Here is a 19,585-nt window from a genome sequence, read left to right as displayed (position 1 = left end):
TACCTAATGACCAAATAGCAACGATTGGTAAAATTTTTATTTATTACCCGCCTACCGTCGAGCGAACAAATTCAAATGAAACTGGCTTATGAATCAGGCTAATGAACCCTGACAAGGTACAGTGAAAACCATTTCAGGGACGTCTTTATGAATCTCACTGTGAGAAGGCCAATAAGGATTTGCAATGCTGTTGACAAAGCAGAGGGTGACTACTTTGTGGAACCTGAATCTATTTTTTTTATTATTTTTTTTTTTTTTTACTTCAGATATTTATTTATTTTGTATCTACATTGTAGAAAGTAGTCAACATTTTTTATTGTAAGCAGAGCTGTTTCTCCACAGATCTTATCTGTTACTTGGCCTGGTGGTATCACCTGCTTACCTCTATGAAGACAGTTTAATGCCATATTATGGAACATTGCAAGCAAACAAATGTCTACATGGAGACAAGAAATATCAGACCCACCAGAAAAATTTCATCTTTTACATATCTTGTTCCTTGTTTCACTGTTTAAAAAGTCAGTCACCCCAGCTTTAATATTGCAGTATCTGAATTTCTATTTATTTCCTGATACTGTATATCCTTGCTTATCATTCTTTTTCCAATTTCCTTCTCTCTTACAGAACCCTCTCCATTTCCAAGTGGCCATGCGTACATTCGAGGCCCCCCCCTCGCGCCTGCTCTACTCCCTGCTCATGATGAACGGCTGGTGGGACATCAGCGTGCTTCTCTGCCAGGACTGGAACATCCGCGACTTCCTCCTCCTCATCAAGAACAACACGCGATTCCATCTGGGCACGTTGGTCAACCTCACCACCACCACTTTGGGCTTGTCCTCACTATCGCCATCTGGTGGAGCAGAGCAGCCATCGTCTCTATCGTCTGTGCCATATTTTGTTTCGTCTGCTGCTGCTGCTGCTGCTGCTGCTTCTTCTGCTACCACTTCCACTGCTTCACCTCTTAAGTCAGACCCGCAGCAAGTCGTCATGAAACTACTGGATGCGCTGAGAGAGACGTCGACCACAATGGCAGTGGTAACTTTCGGTTGCGATATCAGGGAAGTACGGAGAATTTGGACGATCGCGACGAAGATGATGCTCCCAGACTACCACTGGGTGCTGGGGGACAGTCAGAATGTGGCGGAGCTAAGGACGGAGGGGTTGCCATTGGGATTATTAGCTCACGGGGTCATGGGGTCACCCACTTTGGATCATTACGTACAGGATTCGCTGGAGGTGGTAGCGAGGGCGGTTGGAAGCGCAGCCATGCAAAATCCCGCCTTGGCGCTTATACCTGGAACTACGAACTGTATGGATGTACGGCAAGCGAGCAATGGGAGTTCGGGGGAGTACTTGTCAAGGTAAGGTGGTTTTCTTTAATGTGTGTTATTGGTGTTGTATTGCTCTTTTGTTTCGAGCTAGTTGGGTAGAGGGCCAAATGCGTCTTCCAGGTGAATTGGCCCATATTAACTTAAGCAGTGAGAAAGGTTTGGACTCCATTGGAATTTAAGATCATTCACACGGTGGGATACATATGATCAGCTGTGGCAACCTAAGACCAAGTTTGCTAAAGTTGCTCCTGTCTTGAAAGTCCCAGCAAGAGTAACCTATTCTCTTGACAGGTGCGCCCTTCTCTTGGGTGGCACACGGGTAACTGCTGTGTCCAGGAGAGGGGGGACATTGTTGCCAGCCTTTAGTAGGTCGCGTCACGAACTGTGATGTATTGAGTTAGAAAGTCAGAATTCTATATCATGATAAAATGAAATATGAATGTAGCGAGACGAAATGTCGGGCTTGGTTTATGTCATTTTACAGATTTTCCCAAAGCAGCATACATTTTTTTCAGTATGTAGTATCAATATAATCATGTTCCCCATGTTCTATAGCAAATGTAACTGTTGATTTGTGAAGAAATATTAATTATTCCTTTACCTGCTGCGATGAACATAATCAACTCATGTCAGGTGTCATGTCATGCAACAGGGGATAAAAGCAGGGTGCTCATCCTTCCCAAATCAGAATACTTGCTTATACCCAACAAGAACAAATTTGTTGAGATATATTGTAACTTGCATGTGTTTTTTTTTTTAAATATGCATATAGATTAACTAATTTATAAAGGGTTCAATTCAGGGGACTTTCCAGCCTGGGGGATTCTCCATCTTGGGGACCTTCTAGCCAGTAGGACTTTCCAGGTAATTTCTGCTATCAGACTCTAGGCTTCATGTGCCGGTAAAGTAATTGTAGTTTTACGGATTTAGTTGAAACTAGCACTACATGCTTGCAGTGTCTTTGCAATTGTCAAAGTTGGTAAATGAAAGTGACAAGTGGAAATCAGGTCCCAGTTCATGGCTGAGTTCTTTTACTGTTGCTGTGAAGGAGAGCTTGAGTTTACTGTTTGTCACATGTTTGAGAGAAATTGTAGACGCAGTGAGAGGAAGGCTCGCTCTGAGACCAAGAAATATCAGACAATACAGTGATGGAAAGTGTTATTGACAGTACACACTTTTCAGATGGTTACAGGAGTTTGAAAAGGGATTTCAACAGCAAAATCTAATGTGATATCTTCTGGATTGTGATGATGAGGAACAAAACAGGAAAAAAATCACAAATCTAGCAAAAGAAAGATTTAAGACAAAATGGAGAAGACTGAAAGCCATATTTTAACCTAATCTTTTAAATTCTACACTACTGATAAAGGCCTGGATTTGAGGTATTTCAGAATTCTTTTGTGCATGCAAACGCACACCAATAATCAGATCACTGGTTCTAATTAATCTAGTTATCTGATATCTAAACAAGACACCACTGGCCGATTAATCGACAAAATGACTCCAGATCTAAAGCACATACGTTTTCAAGTCACCCAGAGAACGGGAGCAGTGTTGACGTCCATCACCTAAAATCTGACCTTTTATTTTAAAGGTAGAGGACACAGGAGTGGTATGGCTTTGGGCAGAAACACAGTAGTGACAGATGTGTGAAGTTGATAGTAACATGTACTCCACAAATACAGAATGACCCTTTAATTTTATTGAAGGTCCTTTATCATGCAGAATTGACTCTTGTGAGATTTATACCTTGTTAGAATGTTGTTGCCTCCTCAAAAACAAATCTGGAGTTGTGTTTTACTTCATTCGCACATCTGTCTACTAGGGGTGTAACAATATCCAAGTCTCACAATATGATATCGTCACAGTATTAACCTCACAGTACAACATTTATTGTGATATCATGGGAAAGCTCATGATATGGTGGGGAGGCTCACGATATTTTACGATATTATACATAATAACAAGACAGACATTATAAAATGCTTTGAGCAGTCATTTGGTACATTTATTGCCATATTCATATCAATGACATTTTGAACAGTTTGAAAAGCCTTTGAAGTTGAAGTGCAAAATTCAAGTAACAACTAAACTAATAAAACTGTAGTCAGAAGCCTCGCGGAGTAAGTCCAAGAGAAGCTGACCTCGTCAGCGCGCAAGGAGTGAACTGTTTTTATTCAGCGCTTATGCAAATGAGTCATGTGGCTTTAAGTTCCGTGTCTGTAAAATGTGAACAAAGCTGCGCAAAGCTGCATTAAACAAATTATTACAAACTTAAATGCAATGGCATTTTATATTTCGGCTCCAGTTCAGCCACTCACCTTTTAAACCCAATGCCGTCCACCCTGGAAAATGGTTCACATGTTCTAACTATAATATTAGTGATAATATAATTTCTAAAAAGAACATTTCTTCTTTGAAGCTTTGTCATAGTGGAGTTTTAGCTTATCTTTTGACCTATATAGTGTGAATTATAAAAAAAAAAATTCTATATACTAGCAATATTATTCATATCCTGCGGCCATATGCTGTGTAATTTTGTATTCCGCTCACACTATATAAATACGCATACGCATAATGTTGTCATTGATGCTTTGCCTTGGTTGAACTGGACCTCTGAATACACTGTGTGCTTTAGACATATTCAGTACAAAGAGTGGCTCAAGGCTCAAGAGAACAGTGGGCTGTGCAACACTGAAATTGACTTTTTTTTTCATCTGAAATCACTGCCTTATTTTTCTGGAACATTTTGTTTTTAATTGTAGATCTCAGAATCCACTGTTTTAAAGGAGCTCTTTTCAATGGCCTAGAAAATGGTTTTGTGTAATTTTACAAACCTTTCTGTTAACAATTTGCTCGAAGCTTCAATCACTAGTTTATTTATAGGTGCACTATAACTTTTCTGATGAAGGTTCCTCCACCTGCTTGTCTCCATGGAGATGTTATTGGTGTGACTCTGATATTCCACAGCATGATAATATTTTTGTATTTGTAACAGGGACAATACATTAATTTATATTTTTAGATATAAATTAAGTTTATAGCTAATGCAACTAACTTCCATCATCAGTCCTTTGGCAGGTTTAAACTTATCTTTCACTTATTTGATTACAGATCAGTTTATTGCTTAAAAGAAAGGGAAAGGGAAAAAAAGCGATACCGAAAAACATGCATTCTTACTGTCAGCTCTTCACAGATCTGACCCGTACTTTGCACTGCTGATGTCACCTGCTCATCCTTGGACATAAAGAAGTTTAACTTTTGTTAATTGTGGAACGTTCCAGGCAAGGTGTCCGACACTTCTCCGTAACAGTTGCACAGTGCACCTTTAAATCTGCTTGCAATGGCCATTTGGAAATATTAAAATGTATGATCCAGATGTCACAAGTACAAGATAATGCATTTCTACAGTCTAGAATTTGAAACTTGTTTGAGTTTTCTGTGTTCAAAATGAGTCAGCTTGCATTCATTTTCTATTTACACCATCATTTGAGCACAGCATGGTTTTCTTTGTTACCTTACAAGTAAAGAACACACTAGACATTTTCAGACTAAACGTTTTCTGGGTGTTGCAATTCTGTGGGTTAGGTAAAACATTTCGACAGACTTTCACCATTCTTTCTGCTATGTATTCTGAGCTCATACAACCAGAGGAAAAAGCTCCACTTGCTCGTTTTGCCTGTTGTAGAGAATGTAGCCCACAGTAGATTTTGGCCTTGCTGGGTCTTTCCAGTATCTTCTGTGGGTGGTTACACAAAAGCACTGTTCATGGTTTGGAGAAGTATGGATCTTGGAAGGAACAAGGAGAGAGTAACAATAGCACATGCTGGCTTCTTTAAAAATGAATCATAACTGCATGGACTATTTCAGTGTAGGGCTCACCTTTAGATGAAAATAATATCAACATGTTTACAGTATATTTGATACTAGTAGATACTATGGTTGTCAATAGTATACATGTAAATATAGTGTAAAAAAAAAAAAGATACTAATTGACACTAAAACTGCTGTAGTATTGAATCTAGATACTCATTTGAGCAAGTGTCCATAAGGAAAAGGTCACATTAGCAGGACATAAATGAACCTTTCTTGAATGGCTTTTGTATCATTGTAAGCTGTATCAGAACAAGTACAAGAGCACATAGACTCTTATACACCCATGGATCAGTATGGAAACTACCTGGATGACGTTGGTTACCAAATCAACATGTTTCAATATCCGAGAACTTTAGAAACTTCAAGACAATGTCCCATCTCATCACCAGAGTGGAGTAAGAGGCTTAGAAGAATTTTTTCCTTTTGTCCTGAGAGCTGTTAATTGGTCTGACCCTGGATCTGATGACTGTACCTATTGAGCTCCACAGAGACTTTTGTATGAGGTTTCTGTTATTTTTGTATTTTACCACTCAATGTGCTTTAATTTCCTGACTGAAGGATTACACAGGTATAAGGCCACATTTGAGAGTATTGATTGAGTGTTGAAAATCACATTCTAATGTCTAAAAACAGTCTTTTTTATTGCCATTGGTATCAGGTTTGTTCCTTTGTATCGAAAATTGAAAATTATGTGTCGTGACAACACTACTGCCCCTATTGATTTAATTTCAACCAGAACACAGTTTGGTCATAGCTGAAAAAAATCATTGACTTGAAAATGTGATGCTGTCAAAAAGATCCTGGCTATGAACTTTAAGGTGTACTGTGTAACTTTTCAGTTGGGGGTCCATCAGACACAAATTATATTGATTCATTAATTGATTAATTGAATGATAAATGCCATTAATTGTACCCATACTTGAACCAAATGAGTTCGATATAGACTACAGAGCCGTTGTTAAGCCCCCAGAGAATAGGAGCAGTGTTGACGTGTACTACCTGAAATGTGACCTTTTGTGGTAAAGGTAGAGGACAAAGGGGTGGCATGGCTTTGGGCAGAAACACAGTAGTGACTAAACATGTTCCTATGTGAGCTGCATTGTAACATGTACTGTAAAAGAAAAGGTCAAAATAAGTTGTGACCTTTCTGAGGAGGAGGAGTGGGTGATATGGCAAAAAACTAAACAAAACAAAAAAACATCCAGATTTCCTTAAAGCCTTTTCTTGAGATTTCACTCTACACTATGATTGGTTAATTCTACATGTCACTCATTTAGAGGCTGGGTGAGGAAAAATTGGTCTGTTTTTAAACTTAGAGCTAGCCAAGCTGGCGCCACCTAGTGGCTCCACTCAGTTTCATTTCTCTCCAGTGACTAGGTCAGGAATTGTAATACACTAGTTTGTAGGAACCCCGGAAGTTGTAGACCATACACCAGCCTATCAGCGAAGAGCTGTGAAGCCATGACTGGGTCCCTTTTTGGTACAGCACAACAGTAAGCAAAGCAGTCGAGATGGATGCAGACGAAGCCATTCATTCTGTGTTGGCAACGATTCCTGAGATCGAAAATTTAAAGCCGGAACAAAGAGAATGTTTGGTGAATTTTATCAACGGGAAAGACGTTATTGCGCTTCTTCCTGCGGGATTTGGTGCATTGCATGTGTCACGACCAAAGCGGTGACTGGTTAAATAAAAAAGTACCCGCCTACCGTCGAGCGAACGAATCCTAATGCTGCGAGGTCAGACGGTTTTAACGAAGTGAAACCGGCTGATGAATCAGGCTAGCTTAGAGTTGCATTAAAGAGAATTACAGAATCACTAAAGATATCTACAAAATGTAATGTCATCAAAAGTATGAGGTCATGATTTTTTACTCCAAGCCATACCTTTTTTAGTTTCTTTTTATTGTTAGTGAAGTCAGGTTATGTGTGGAAATGACCCCACTAAGGAAAAACAGATCATGTTTTTGAGATACTAAGAAACTGATTTATAATTTCATCCAATAGTCTGATCCAGGTCTAATAATATGTACCACTCTTCTGCTCAAAGTTTTGGGCACACTTTTTCACTTGTTTTTGTCTATTTGCATTATAGATATTCACAAGGAAAGCATCAAAACTATATATGAACACACGTGGAACGCAGTAAACAAAAATTTAACTCAAAATTTGTTTTAGATTGTATATTGTAAAAAATAACCGCTCTTTGCTTTGATCACGGCATTTGTTGACCCTTTTGCAGTGCTGTCGATAAAGCAAAGGGTGCCTACTTTAAGGATTTGAAACTAAACAATTAAAAAACTTGTAACATTTTAACTACATAACTCCACATATCTTGCATCATATATTTGCTGTCTTCTCAAATCTAAAATGTAGAAAGTAGTAAACCTACAAAGAAGATGTGTCCAAACTTTTGTCTAGCGCATGTCATCAGAGGTAGTTATTTGCACCAAGGGTTTCGTGATAAAAATACATCAGTGTTCTATTCACACAACCATCAAACACGACTCACGATGCAGTATTCATATCATCTCTGTAATACGCAGCTGGCCCATCTCACGTACCCCATTATGACTGATGAGAGAGCAATGGCACATCACCGCATTACAATTAGACTTTGACCTTTTCCACTGAGAATCTCCCTGAACCCCTGAGTCAGCAGACAGGCCCGCGAAACACTCTGATTTAAACAGAGGGGGGAGGGGCGGCCAGCTCCTGTTTACCATTCCCCAGGTCAATAATGGGAAGTGAAATGATGGACTCACGACTCAGACCGCTTTTGGCTGAATTTGGGAGTGCCCCGAGTTTGACCCAGCGGTGCGGTGGATTTACCTGAGAGGAGCTGTGTTGGCTGATCGGATATAAGACTTAATCTCTGCTGTGTGTGTTTGAGGATTTGGTATGGCCAGATACAGTGTGTGAGGGGAAGCAGAATGTACAGGCGATGAAGCAAGAGACCGGAAGGAAATTGCTTCATGGTGGTTCTATAGATGAAGCTGGTGTGTATTCATAGGATTTTACGAGGTCCAAAGGTTTACAGGGCCCATACTATGCTATTTTTTGATCTGTTAGAATGTTGTTTCGTCATCAGTGTACTCAGCATTAAATCATACTTTCTTTTGTATTACCATGTGGTGTTATATGTTGTATAATAATCCCTTGGTTGTCCAGGTAGGTTCCATAGTGGTCCATGGGTGTATAGTAATCTATGTGGTCTCATACTTGTTCTGATACAGTTTAAGATCATTCTAAAGCGGCTAAAGTGAGTATTGAATTACAATATATTTTTATTTTAGTTTGTTCGTGTTTAAATGTAAGTCTAAAGTTGAAGATAATGGTAATCTTGTAACATTCAAATAAAATGTTTTTAATATTTGTACATTTTTGGTTTGCTGTGGGGGGATAATTTAAGTTTGGATTTTTATTTCCTACAAGGAGGACTCAAATATACATTGAATAATAATGTGTTTAATGCAGCTTTGTGCACATTTGTTTACATTTTCGGAAACAAAACTTAAAACCACATGGCTAATTTGCATAAACTATAAGCACTGAAAAATAGGATGTGTTGCTGATGGTGAGTCTGTTCTGTGCTTCTATCGCTTTGGAGATGGTTCATGTTAAACTTTTCAGAAATTATACGTCTGCAGGACATACGCATAGACCATATGAGTGGACATTATGTTATTATTATGTATTCTCTGTAGCATTTCATTGATTTCATAAATGCAACACAATATAGTCTTTTATACAGACCATACAGGTAAAAATGGTATGCGGTGTTATCCCCATTTTAGATGTCAAAAGGATTTTGTGGCTCCGGGTGTTTTCTTTTCTGTGGGAGATGCTCCAAATGGCTCTTTGAGTATTTAAGGTTGCCAACCCCAGTATTTGATTCTTTATACTTTCTTTATACTCTCATCAAAACACTTTTTGATTTTAATACCCTCATTTTGACAAAAAACAATGAATCGTACTTAACTTTTTCAGTCTGTACCATATTTTATTTCATTTTTGTCATTGCAACAAGGACTCACATTTCACAGCAAGAAGGTCACAGGTTCAGTCCCCAGGCTGGATCCCGTCGTTCTGTGCTTTCCTCTGGACTCTCACCCATCAACCCAAAAACATGCACAATAGGTAATACCCTCCAGACAAGGTAGACCTAACCAAGCCTAACTCAAGGGCACTGCTCTGTGGTGGCAAAATCACTACATCAATAAACGCCACAAAACACTGTTCCACTCTGCTGTTCTAATAAGACTCTGCCATTAATGCAACCCCTTCCTCATGTGTGGTCAAGGGATTATCGGTAGCTATAACTAGAGATAGACTGATATATATTAGGCCGATGTTTTGTTTGTTTAACCAACTGACTAAAGAATATGCATAGCACTACTATAGCTTTCTACTACGTGCAGTAGCTCTCATATCACCTTTTAGTAAAAGGTTTGTAGTCATTTCATATTCTGTAATTTGAGGAAAATAATCCAAATTGTTCTTGCATATTGGCCCAAAACTATCAGAGTTTATCAGCCAAAGGTTGTTTTGGATTTTAAAGGACAGACACTGGCCCCCTGTTCAGTTCAGGGAGGGCACAACACAACATGTGTGCAGGAGAGAGGTTATGAGGAGTTTAGTCAGATTTAGGACTAGTGATATGTACTGTTTTCAGATTGTGACATTGTATTGTAGTAGGGTTTAGTGTTTCCCCTACCATTATATTGGCAAGGTGCCCCGTTCCGCCAATAACACTACTGCCCTGTCAATCAAATAATAATCAAATGGGTGTCTACCAAATCTCCTCCATAAGATACTACTATATTAATATAAATCTATCCCATTATTTCCTCTCATACTTTACCTGTTTAAGGTTACTCCATTTATCGTTAACAATATGTCTTACTTCAAAATGTGTTGTGACAGGCCTATACAGACCAGGACACTTTTGTGTAGGCCTGTCATCTATACTTGTGAGTATTCCTGATATATTTTAGTATCACTGCAGTCATCCATCTTCTTTTTCAGAAAAAGCCTTTGCTGATGGTCAAACTGCATACACCTTCACTTGAATCATTTGGGTAATTTCAACTCTGGAATAGCAAATCTGTACCAAACAAAAGGCAAAAGGTAGCTGTTAACTTTAAAACTACAACTACATGACATTACCAAGTGGAGCAAAGCATTCTGAGCTTTGGAGATGTAGACCGACTAATATAAAGGATTTCTGAAACATGTGTGAATGAAACAAAACACAACTTCAGCTATGTAAGAGTTAAAGCTCACAAGTCAGTTTTGTGTAATATAGGACCTTAAAACAATTGATATCAGCATTAACCATAAAAATTATATATCAGACGATCAGTAACTGCCCTAATTTTTCATAATTCGCTATGTTTGGAGACTAAAGTTAACATTAGAGCCACCATATGAATCGGTTGGTGCTTTCAGAGTGCATAAGTCCTGTTTCAAACACTTGTCTCGGGACATGTGAGTTTCCCGAAAGAGAATCATCCAATCAGACCTGAGCTTGAACCGGTGAAAGGTTAATAAAAGGTGAATAAAGTGATTCCCGTTTATTTGAACTACATTCGGCCTGTCTGCTGTGGTTTCAACTCTGGGATTTAATTGTAGCTGACATTTCCCTGGTGCCATTCCCTTGTAGTCTGCTCCAGTAAATTAACCTCTAGACTTGTTTTATCTCTTTTTAAACTAAGGTTAGAGGAGAGGGGGGCACGGCTTTACTGTGGCTTGTGTTTTCTATTATGTGGGAAATGGGAAAATGAAAAGTTTGAGCCAATTGGCATTTCTGCATTGCCATGACCTGGTACACAAGGACTCAGTTAGCTGTTGGATGAATGCAAAATGATGATGATGCTTGTATTGCATTACCATATGTCAACTCAAATGACTGTTTTTTTGGCCAGAGGAAGGGACTGCATTTGCCAGGAGCCTCATAATATCTCCAATACGGATCTTATCCCAGGCTGGGACACTGAGTTAAGTGTGAATACATAAATATAAATGCAGTGATTTGCAAATTTGGTGGATTTTATTAGACGTGGAAAACACATCCGTTAATGTCAGCCAATGTGATGTGGCTTACAGGTTTGTGAAAAGAAAATTGTGCTTTTACAGGGGGTTAATTGCAGTATAATAGCTTAAGCATCGAGTAAGGGCACAACGGAGGTCTTCACAAGTTAAAGGTTTATTTTGCGTTGTTGGTTTGTCAATCCATTCGAAAACTATTGAAACTAAACACTCTACAACAGGGATGTAACAATAACTGAAATATCGTGATATCGTATCATCAGAAGTCTCATAATAATACCGTGTGGCATCACAATATATCGAATTACAAGTTCCTTTGCTTAAATGCGTTTTTATAGTAGCAATAGCTAATAAACATAGGGAACTACACATCCCATGATTCATTTCAGAGCAAACAATATGATGTTATATTTTTTACTTGAATTCTTGGGATTATGACAGTAATAATTCATATATCATATCAGCGCTTTTCAAGACACTCAAGCCACTTTACAGAGCATTATTCATTCACTCCACACTCACTGGCGGTAAGCTAATATTGAAGTCACAGCTGCCCTGGTACAGACGGACGGAAGCAAGACTGCCAATCTGCGCTATCAGCCTCTCCGACCACCATCAATGCTTATCCACTCACATTCATTCTACGCAATATGGGGGAAGTAAGAAGACTTTATTTAAATCTTCAAAGCTTGTAATAAAAATTACAAATTGAAAGTAAAATACAACATGGACAAGACATAAACACAGAGATAAAAAGCATTCAAACAAATGCTTCACTAAGGTTACATTTACACTGAAACGAATCACCGTATCACCATCTCACTGTATCAGAAATGATTTGCATTCAGACATGTCGTTTCTGTGTCTGTTCCCTATCCACACAGTAACGTGAAACCGCCTGAAACGCTAGTCACATGACTAGGCTGGTGTCATGTCGTCACAACATCATGACGTCATGTGGGTGGCAAAAACAAAGAAGTGGAGCACAATGTCTGAAGTTTCAGCAGCCGATTTCGAGTCAAGGAAGATGGAAAGCATGAAAGTAATAAGCAGTTCTAGCTACACTGTTTCCCGTTTGTCTATGGTTTGTTTAAACTGTTTTCCGCAACACCATCACATGACTGATGTCACGAACCCTGCGAATCAGGAAGGCACAAATCAAAGTGATGTGGTCCTATAAGGACACCAACTAGAGCTCCTACATCAGTGTATCAATGTTTTCAGGCATCCACACAGAGCCACATCAGATCTGGAGCCGTTTTCCATTGGATTAGTGTGGACGAACACGACCTCCTAAATGAAAACGACTCGAATCTACACTATTGTGGATGGGGCCTAAATAACAGTGTCTTGAGCTGCTTTTTAAAAGAGTGAACCAAATCCATTTGATTGATTGATTGATTGATTAGACTTAGACAAACTTTATTGATCCACAAGGGAAATTTTTGGACACAGTAGCCTAGACATTAAAATAAATACAATAACTACAAGCAAAAATAGCAAGAGACTGGTGTCAATAAGACATAATTATATCCATGTACCTGTAAATATAGGAATATAATAAATAAATAAAAATAGCCATGTTTTAAAGCGGGCTTTTGGGCCCTGACCTAGGTGCCTGAGGGTGCAGGCTGAGGTGTTGGGCTAGTTAGTACCCATTTAGAGCTAGTGCCTTGCTTAAAGGACACAACCACTACCACCCCACTGTGGTACCTGGTATGCCCATCCAAGTACCACCTAACTTTTCTTAACTTCTGAGATCTGATGAGAGCTTCTTCCTTTTTTTTTTTTTTTAAATCAAGTTTCCCGAATATTCTACAGAACTATAAGAATCCCAAACTGTGCTTTCATGCATAGTTTATTTTTACAGTAGGTGGTGTGGAGTTTTTGCATTTTGTTTCTAACTTTTGCATTCCCCCCATGTCCTTCATTCTACATCATCCTCACAGACTGACAGACAGAGCAGTGGTAAACAGCCTCAGGTAGAGACAGATATGAAACCGTGATTGGAGTGGCCAGGCACAAGTACAAAGTTCTGCAAATCATTTATTTTTAAACACGTTCGTACTCCTCTTGCTTTAGGCGGACTGAACTCTTGCACCTCAGACATATTGAAGTCCGTGATTACTTTTTGATAAAACCCTTTTCTTTGAGGAAGTTACAGCAGAGGTGAATGAATAGATCGTGTAATTTTAATCTCGTCAAGTGCAAAGATGAATAGAGTGTTTGATAGTGGATTCGTGTTGGCCAGCTCTCATCCTCCTCCGCACAGTAGCAGCAGGAAAAGCTAACAGGTGCTAGCTACAGGTCACCCAGCACTCATCCAGAGTAAACTTCAAATAGTCAGCTGCTAAGAAAATGTGATCACCCTCCAGGCGAAATCCTCACAAAGAATGCCCTAAAATTTTAATTTTAATTTTAATTTTAATTTTAATTTTAATTTTAATTTTAATTTTAATTTTAATTTTAATTTTAATTTATATATGGTGGTATATTTTAATTTATTCTTATTCTTATTATTGTTATTAGTAGTAGTAGTAGTAGTTAGTAGTAGTAGTGGTGGTGGTGGTGGTAGTAGTAGTAGCAGTGGTAGTAATAGTAGTAGTAGTAGTAGTAGTAGTAGTAGTGGTAGTAGTAGCGGTAACAGTAGTGGTAGTGGTAATAGTAGTAGTAGTAGTGGTAGTGGCAGTAGTAGTAGTGGAGGTAGTAGTGGTAGTAGTAGTAGTAGTAGTAGTAGTAGTAGTAGTAGTAGTAGTAGTAGTAGTAGTAGCAGTAGCAGTAGTAGTAGTAGTAGTAGCAGTGGTAGTAATAGTAGTAGTAGTAGTAGCAGTAGTAGTAGTGGTAGTAGTGGTAGTAGTGGTGGTCGTAGTAGTAGTGGTAGTAGTAGTAGTAGTAGTAGTAGTAGTGGTAGTAGTAGCGGTAACAGTAGTGGTAGTGGTAATAGTAGTAGTAGTAGTGGTAGTGGCAGTAGTAGTAGTGGAGGTAGTAGTGGTAGTAGTAGTAGTAGTAGTAGTAGCAGTAGCAGTAGTAGTAGTAGTAGTAGTAGTAGTAGCAGCAGTAGTAGTAGTAGCAATAGTAGTAGTAGTAGTAGCAGTAGTAGTAATAGTTGTTGTAGTTGTAGTTGTAGTAGTAGTAGCAGCAGCAGCAGCAGTAGTAGGAGTAGTAGTAGTAGTAGTTGTTGTAGTAGTAGTAGTAGTAGTAGCTTTTTCAATTGTTATTGTAGGTTAGTTCCAGCTGATTTAAAGGTACATTATGCTATTTTTGTGGCATGTTGTTGGCAACGTGCTTGTCTCCATGGAGATGTTGGATGTTGCTTTAACAGGATTATTGTTCCAGAGTATGGCATTAAACGTCTATCTTTCGTTACTTCAATTATATATTTGTATTGCTCAGAAAACCTTGATGCATTCTTGCTCTAAGTGGGGCCGCCTCTCCGTGATGAAAGATCAGTCCATACTTTGACTTCAAATATTCTAATAAAATCAAAAAATCTAATCAAACTTTATTTATAGAGTTCTTTTCATACAAAAATGCAACACAAAGCACTTATATTATTTTCAATAAATATGGCTTTGGAGGCTCTGCGGCTGATTTTTACTATATTCAAAAGATGAAAAAGGTTAAAGTCTAAAGTTATTCATCACTTATTTTATACATCCTGAGCATCTTAATTATTCACTGCAAGAGTTTTGCCATCACCATAAAACAGTCCTTCTCAAATAGTGGGGCGATGCCAAGGGGGCTGCATGTGACCTCGGGGAACATGCTTGCTTTTTTGCCGTACTGGAATAAAGTGTAATTTCACATCCACTACAGTAGTTGGCAGCGACGCTCTCATTGCCAACGTGTACACAGAGAATCTTAGAGCTATAGAGTTGTTGTTTTTTTGCACCGAGCAAACGCGCACGCAGCACAGAGCAGGAGATAAGAAGTGCAAAGAACAAACTGTCTGCAAAGCATGTGTAGCGCTCAGCTTCACTGTGAATATGGTGGGAAACGGAGAAAGGCCACTGTGTTTACTGTGTCTAAAAATGTTGGCAGCGGACAGCATGAAACCAAATAAATTACGGCGGTGCTTAAATATATTACACCCCAATCACGGTGATAAGCCGCTTGAGTTTTTTCAGTGAAAACGTGCAGAATATTGCCAACAATCATTCTGCTTTGTGAATGCTACTTCACTAAACCAGCGAGCACTTTTAGCATCATAGAAGGTGGAGTACCAAATAGCAGAGGAGCTGATACTGCCTGCAATGGACATCATCTTTAAAGACGAGGAGGACACAGGAGCGGACCACCTCATGACGCAGGCGAGCACAGTGCGGAATACAGACGGACATGCTGCGTGTGTCCTTTGTCGCTTTGGAGACGCGAATAAAATGTTTGCTGTCGTATGTAGGTGACTGAAGGCGAGGGTGCGATTTGTCCATGTTTGGTAGTGGTTCCGTGAAATGAAGGGGGCGTGAAATGTTTTCTTCTTCCAAGAGGGTGAGTGACAGAAAATAACTGAGAAGCACTGCCGTAAAGGTAACAACAACTAGCATGCTAACAGAGCACTTCTTGATTATCAGACAATAAAACACTTTATAATTTATTGCAGGCAGTACACAGTTGACTTGTTGACTGAGCTGCTTATGCAATATATCTGGACTGGGGCAAGACATACTAGTGTTTTGCTCAAATACAAAAATCAGGTTGACCTCTTCCTCTTGGTTGTGTTGGCGTGTTCCAATTGTAGAAAATAATGACTGGAATCGATCGACTGAAATCACAAAAATTTATTCCCTATTCAATACAATTCTAATACAGAGCTCTGGGTCAAACCACTGTCCCTGATTGCCTATTCTACACAGGACTTATTTCAGGTAGTCTGAACACCTGCATCTGTCCCTTAACCCAGTATATATACAGTCACAGAAATATGCAAATGATATGTTGATCAAGTTCACGCCTTGGCTCCTCCCTGAAGCCTCTCCGTTTTTATGGGAATGACCGGATCTATTTAGGTTTGGTGCCAGCCAGGATGACCCCACATCAGCTGCTCTGTAAAGAATTTCCTTAAAAAGACACAACCTACACAGCAGTATCTTTAAACATATATATAGATAGATAGATAGATTTCAATGGTTAAACATTAATCGTGTGACTTCATTAACAACATTTAAACAAATATATGATTTCAGTATTTAATATATGCATGTGGTATACTCACGACACTTTATTATTTGTTCCGGCCTTCAGTTGATGAAAGTTAATAATATCGTAAAGGTACATTGTGCAACTTTTCATTTTGCTTTGTCAGGGATGTTTCACAGTATGACATTAAACCTTTCTGTCATCATGGAGACCAAACCAGACTAAACTAGAAAAGCACTCAGAGAGCGCAGACCTCCGCCAAGGACTACAGTCCCCCTCATATTAATTGTGTTTTCCATAAATATTTGTCTCATATCTTTCAATTTGGAATATGAAAGAGGATCCGATTGTCCACCCCTGAGTCAAATTTCATGGGGTTTGGTCAATAATTAATCGAGATATTGAGAAACAAAATTTTTGGCCCCTTTTACCACAATGTTAACTAAAATTTCAAAGTGATCCAGAATCCAGGATTTCTTCCGGATCACCCCCAAAATGAAATCAGTTCTTCCTTTTCACATTTCCAACAAATCCTGAAAATTTCATCAAAATTGGTCCATAACTTTTTGAGTTATGTTGCTAACAGACAAACAAACAAACAAACAGACAAACGCCAGCAAAAACATAACCTCCTTGGCGGAGGTAATTACAGGTCAGATCTGTGGAGAGCCAACCAAAGTTACAATTTTGAGCTATAAAACCACCTGTAATTGAATAAATGTTAGGTAGAGCTGTTTAATGTCATACTGTGGAACATTCCAAGCAGAACAATGACATATCCATAGAAACAAGCAGGTGACGGAGCCCCAACCAAACCGTTGCATCGTGCATCTTTCAGTTTAGGGTTTGTTTATTGAAAAAAAATATTGTATGTTTGGTTGTATTTCCACACAGATCATTACTGCACTGCTATGCACAAGGATGGATCATTAGCCACTGTGAATGCCCACTCCAAGTTTGTATAAAGTTTTGTGGCTTCAGGGGGAAGAGTATGTGTGAAAACAATGCCGTCCTTTTGTTTTCTGCGCTGTTTCCAAATGATGGCTGCATGAAAAAGCTCTGGAGAGACGTCTGTGGTTCTTAAAATCACATCGTGGTCTGGGGTCTGCAATTGTCGCAAAACAAACAATGATACCGTTGCTTGTAATACTTGTAATACTCAACAATATTTCAGTTTGTTTATTTTTTGCGGTGGATAGTTAAACAAAAGTAAGAAGCAGTCAGAGAAAATCAAAGCAAGTAGTCAGGTTTGTGGAGAGGCAAGTCTGCTCACAGTCTAGACACATGGTTTTCAATGTATCCTTGAGTAATGAAAACCTGTACTGTATTTTCCGCACTATTAGACGCTCTGGATTATAAGGCGCACTGTCATAGAATGGTCTATTTTCTAACTTTTTTCACAGATAAACTGCACCGGACTTTAAACGAAACACAATAGTTCGATGGGTCAGTTGAACTTTGTTCGACGCGTCTACGGTGACTCTGGGCTTTGTTCAGTTTTGGCGTGTAGGGACGGTGCTGTCTGGGACCGCTGGATTGTTGCTGTGTTTGCAGTCACTCAGTTGTTCAGTTGTGGCTAGAAGTGGCACATTGCACTCGCTTTTTTGGTTCGTTCCTCGTCTGCGTGGAGTGATGAGTGTGTCTGTGGGTGTTTTTTCGCCGCATGGTCGCTGTCTGCTCTGTGTGTGTTTGCGTGCAGGTGGTGCAGCTTTGTAGTTTACTGAAATTGTGCTGGGACACCTGAATGGATTCGTGTATAGGGTGCTCTGGATTGTGGGGCACACATTCGTTTTTTGATGGGGTTGGAGCCTTAAGAGCGCGACATATGTTGTGGAAAATACGGTAAGTTAAATAAATGCTTGTATTTCAGTCCTGTGTAGGTGAAATGTTCCGCAGCAGGGCTTTAACTGTTTGAAGTAAGAGTTCTTCTAATGACTATAGACTGAACATTGACTTTGACTTTTAGGCTATGTTCAGACTGCAGGGCTTAATGCTCAGTTTGGATTTTTTCTGTGAAATCCAATTTTTTTTCAAGGTTGTTCAAGGTTGTTAAATGTTACTTGTATGTGATCTCCAGTGTGAACTTTAAACGCCCCAAAAGTGTCCCGCATGTGCGTTGGAGGACACAACGACGTTAAACGCAGCGAGTGTGCTCAGTGTTTATGGAAGTTGTCCAAACATGGAGGCGAGCATTGAGCACCCGGAGATTTTAAAGTTGTTGTCTGTTGTACCGGAGCCAGAACATGTGCAGTTTATTTGTTTGAAGGAAGAGATTGAGAAGGAGAAGGATGAGGTTTTTGGGCATGGCGTTTTTGGGGCAGTGGTAGTAACGACTGAAGTCACATGTCAAAAGATCGGATATGTATCGGTTTTAGGAGCACATATCCAAGTGGCCTGGGTTGCATTTGAAAAAAAACGGAACTGTGCCGTTCAGACCCTCTTTCTTTCTCTTCCTCCTTTCTCTTGCTCTTCTGTCCCTGTCTTTCTCTTTTTTTCTTTGTCTGCCTTCCCTCTCTCTTTTACTTTCTGCTCTCTTCCTCTTTCTTTTTCTCTTTCTCCATTGTTATCCATTGTCTTCCCTCACTCTCTCTTCTTTCTCTATCTTCACCCCTCTCTCTTCTTTATCTAGCTTCTCTCTCTCTTCTTTCTCTAACTTCTCTCCCTCTCTCTCTTCTCTCTTCTCTTCCTTCCCTCTCTCTTCTTTCTCTATCTTCTCTCCCTCTCTCTTCTTTCTCTATCTTCTCTCCCTCTCTCTTCTTTCTCTATCTTCTTTCCCTCTCTCTTCTTTCTCTATCTTCCCTCCCTCTTTCTTCTTTCTCTGTCTTCTCTCCCTCTCTCTTCTTTCTCTATCTTCACTCCCACTCTCTTCTTTATTTTTCTTCCCTCTCTTCTTTCTCTAATCTTCTCTCCCTCTCTCTTCTTTCTCTATCTTCCTCCTCTCTCTCTTCTTTCTCTATCTTCTCTCCCTCTCTCTTCTTTCTCTCTTCTCTCCCTCTCTCTTCTTTCTCTATCTTCTCTCCCTCTCTCTTCTTTCTCTATCTTTCTCTATCTCCTCTCTCTTCTTCTCTATCTCCTCTCTCTTTTCTCTTCTTTCTCTATCTTCCCTCCCTCTCTCTTCTTTCTCTATCTTCTCTCCCTCTCTCTTCTTTCTCTATCTTCTCCTCCCTCTTGCTCTTTCTCTTCCTTCTCTCTCT

The 19,585-nt window shown here is 39.3% G+C and overlaps 1 protein-coding gene across 1 annotated transcript in view; it reads left to right on the top strand.

The window, feature by feature from the left end:
* Window positions 1-19,585, top strand: part of grin3a (glutamate receptor, ionotropic, N-methyl-D-aspartate 3A) — a 129,532-nt gene that overhangs the window by 29,467 nt on the left and 80,480 nt on the right. The window contains exon 2 of the mRNA XM_020931610.2: window positions 625-1,361. Coding sequence (XP_020787269.2) covers window positions 625-1,361 — 737 coding nt within the window. The remainder of the gene's footprint in view (window positions 1-624; window positions 1,362-19,585) is intronic.

The sequence above is a fragment of the Boleophthalmus pectinirostris genome, unplaced genomic scaffold (assembly GCF_026225935.1).
Source record: "Boleophthalmus pectinirostris isolate CB_2022bp ecotype Guang Dong unplaced genomic scaffold, ASM2622593v1 HiC_scaffold_18, whole genome shotgun sequence".
Lineage (NCBI taxonomy): Eukaryota > Metazoa > Chordata > Actinopteri > Gobiiformes > Gobiidae > Boleophthalmus > Boleophthalmus pectinirostris.
This window is presented reverse-complemented; position numbering and strand designations above follow the sequence as displayed.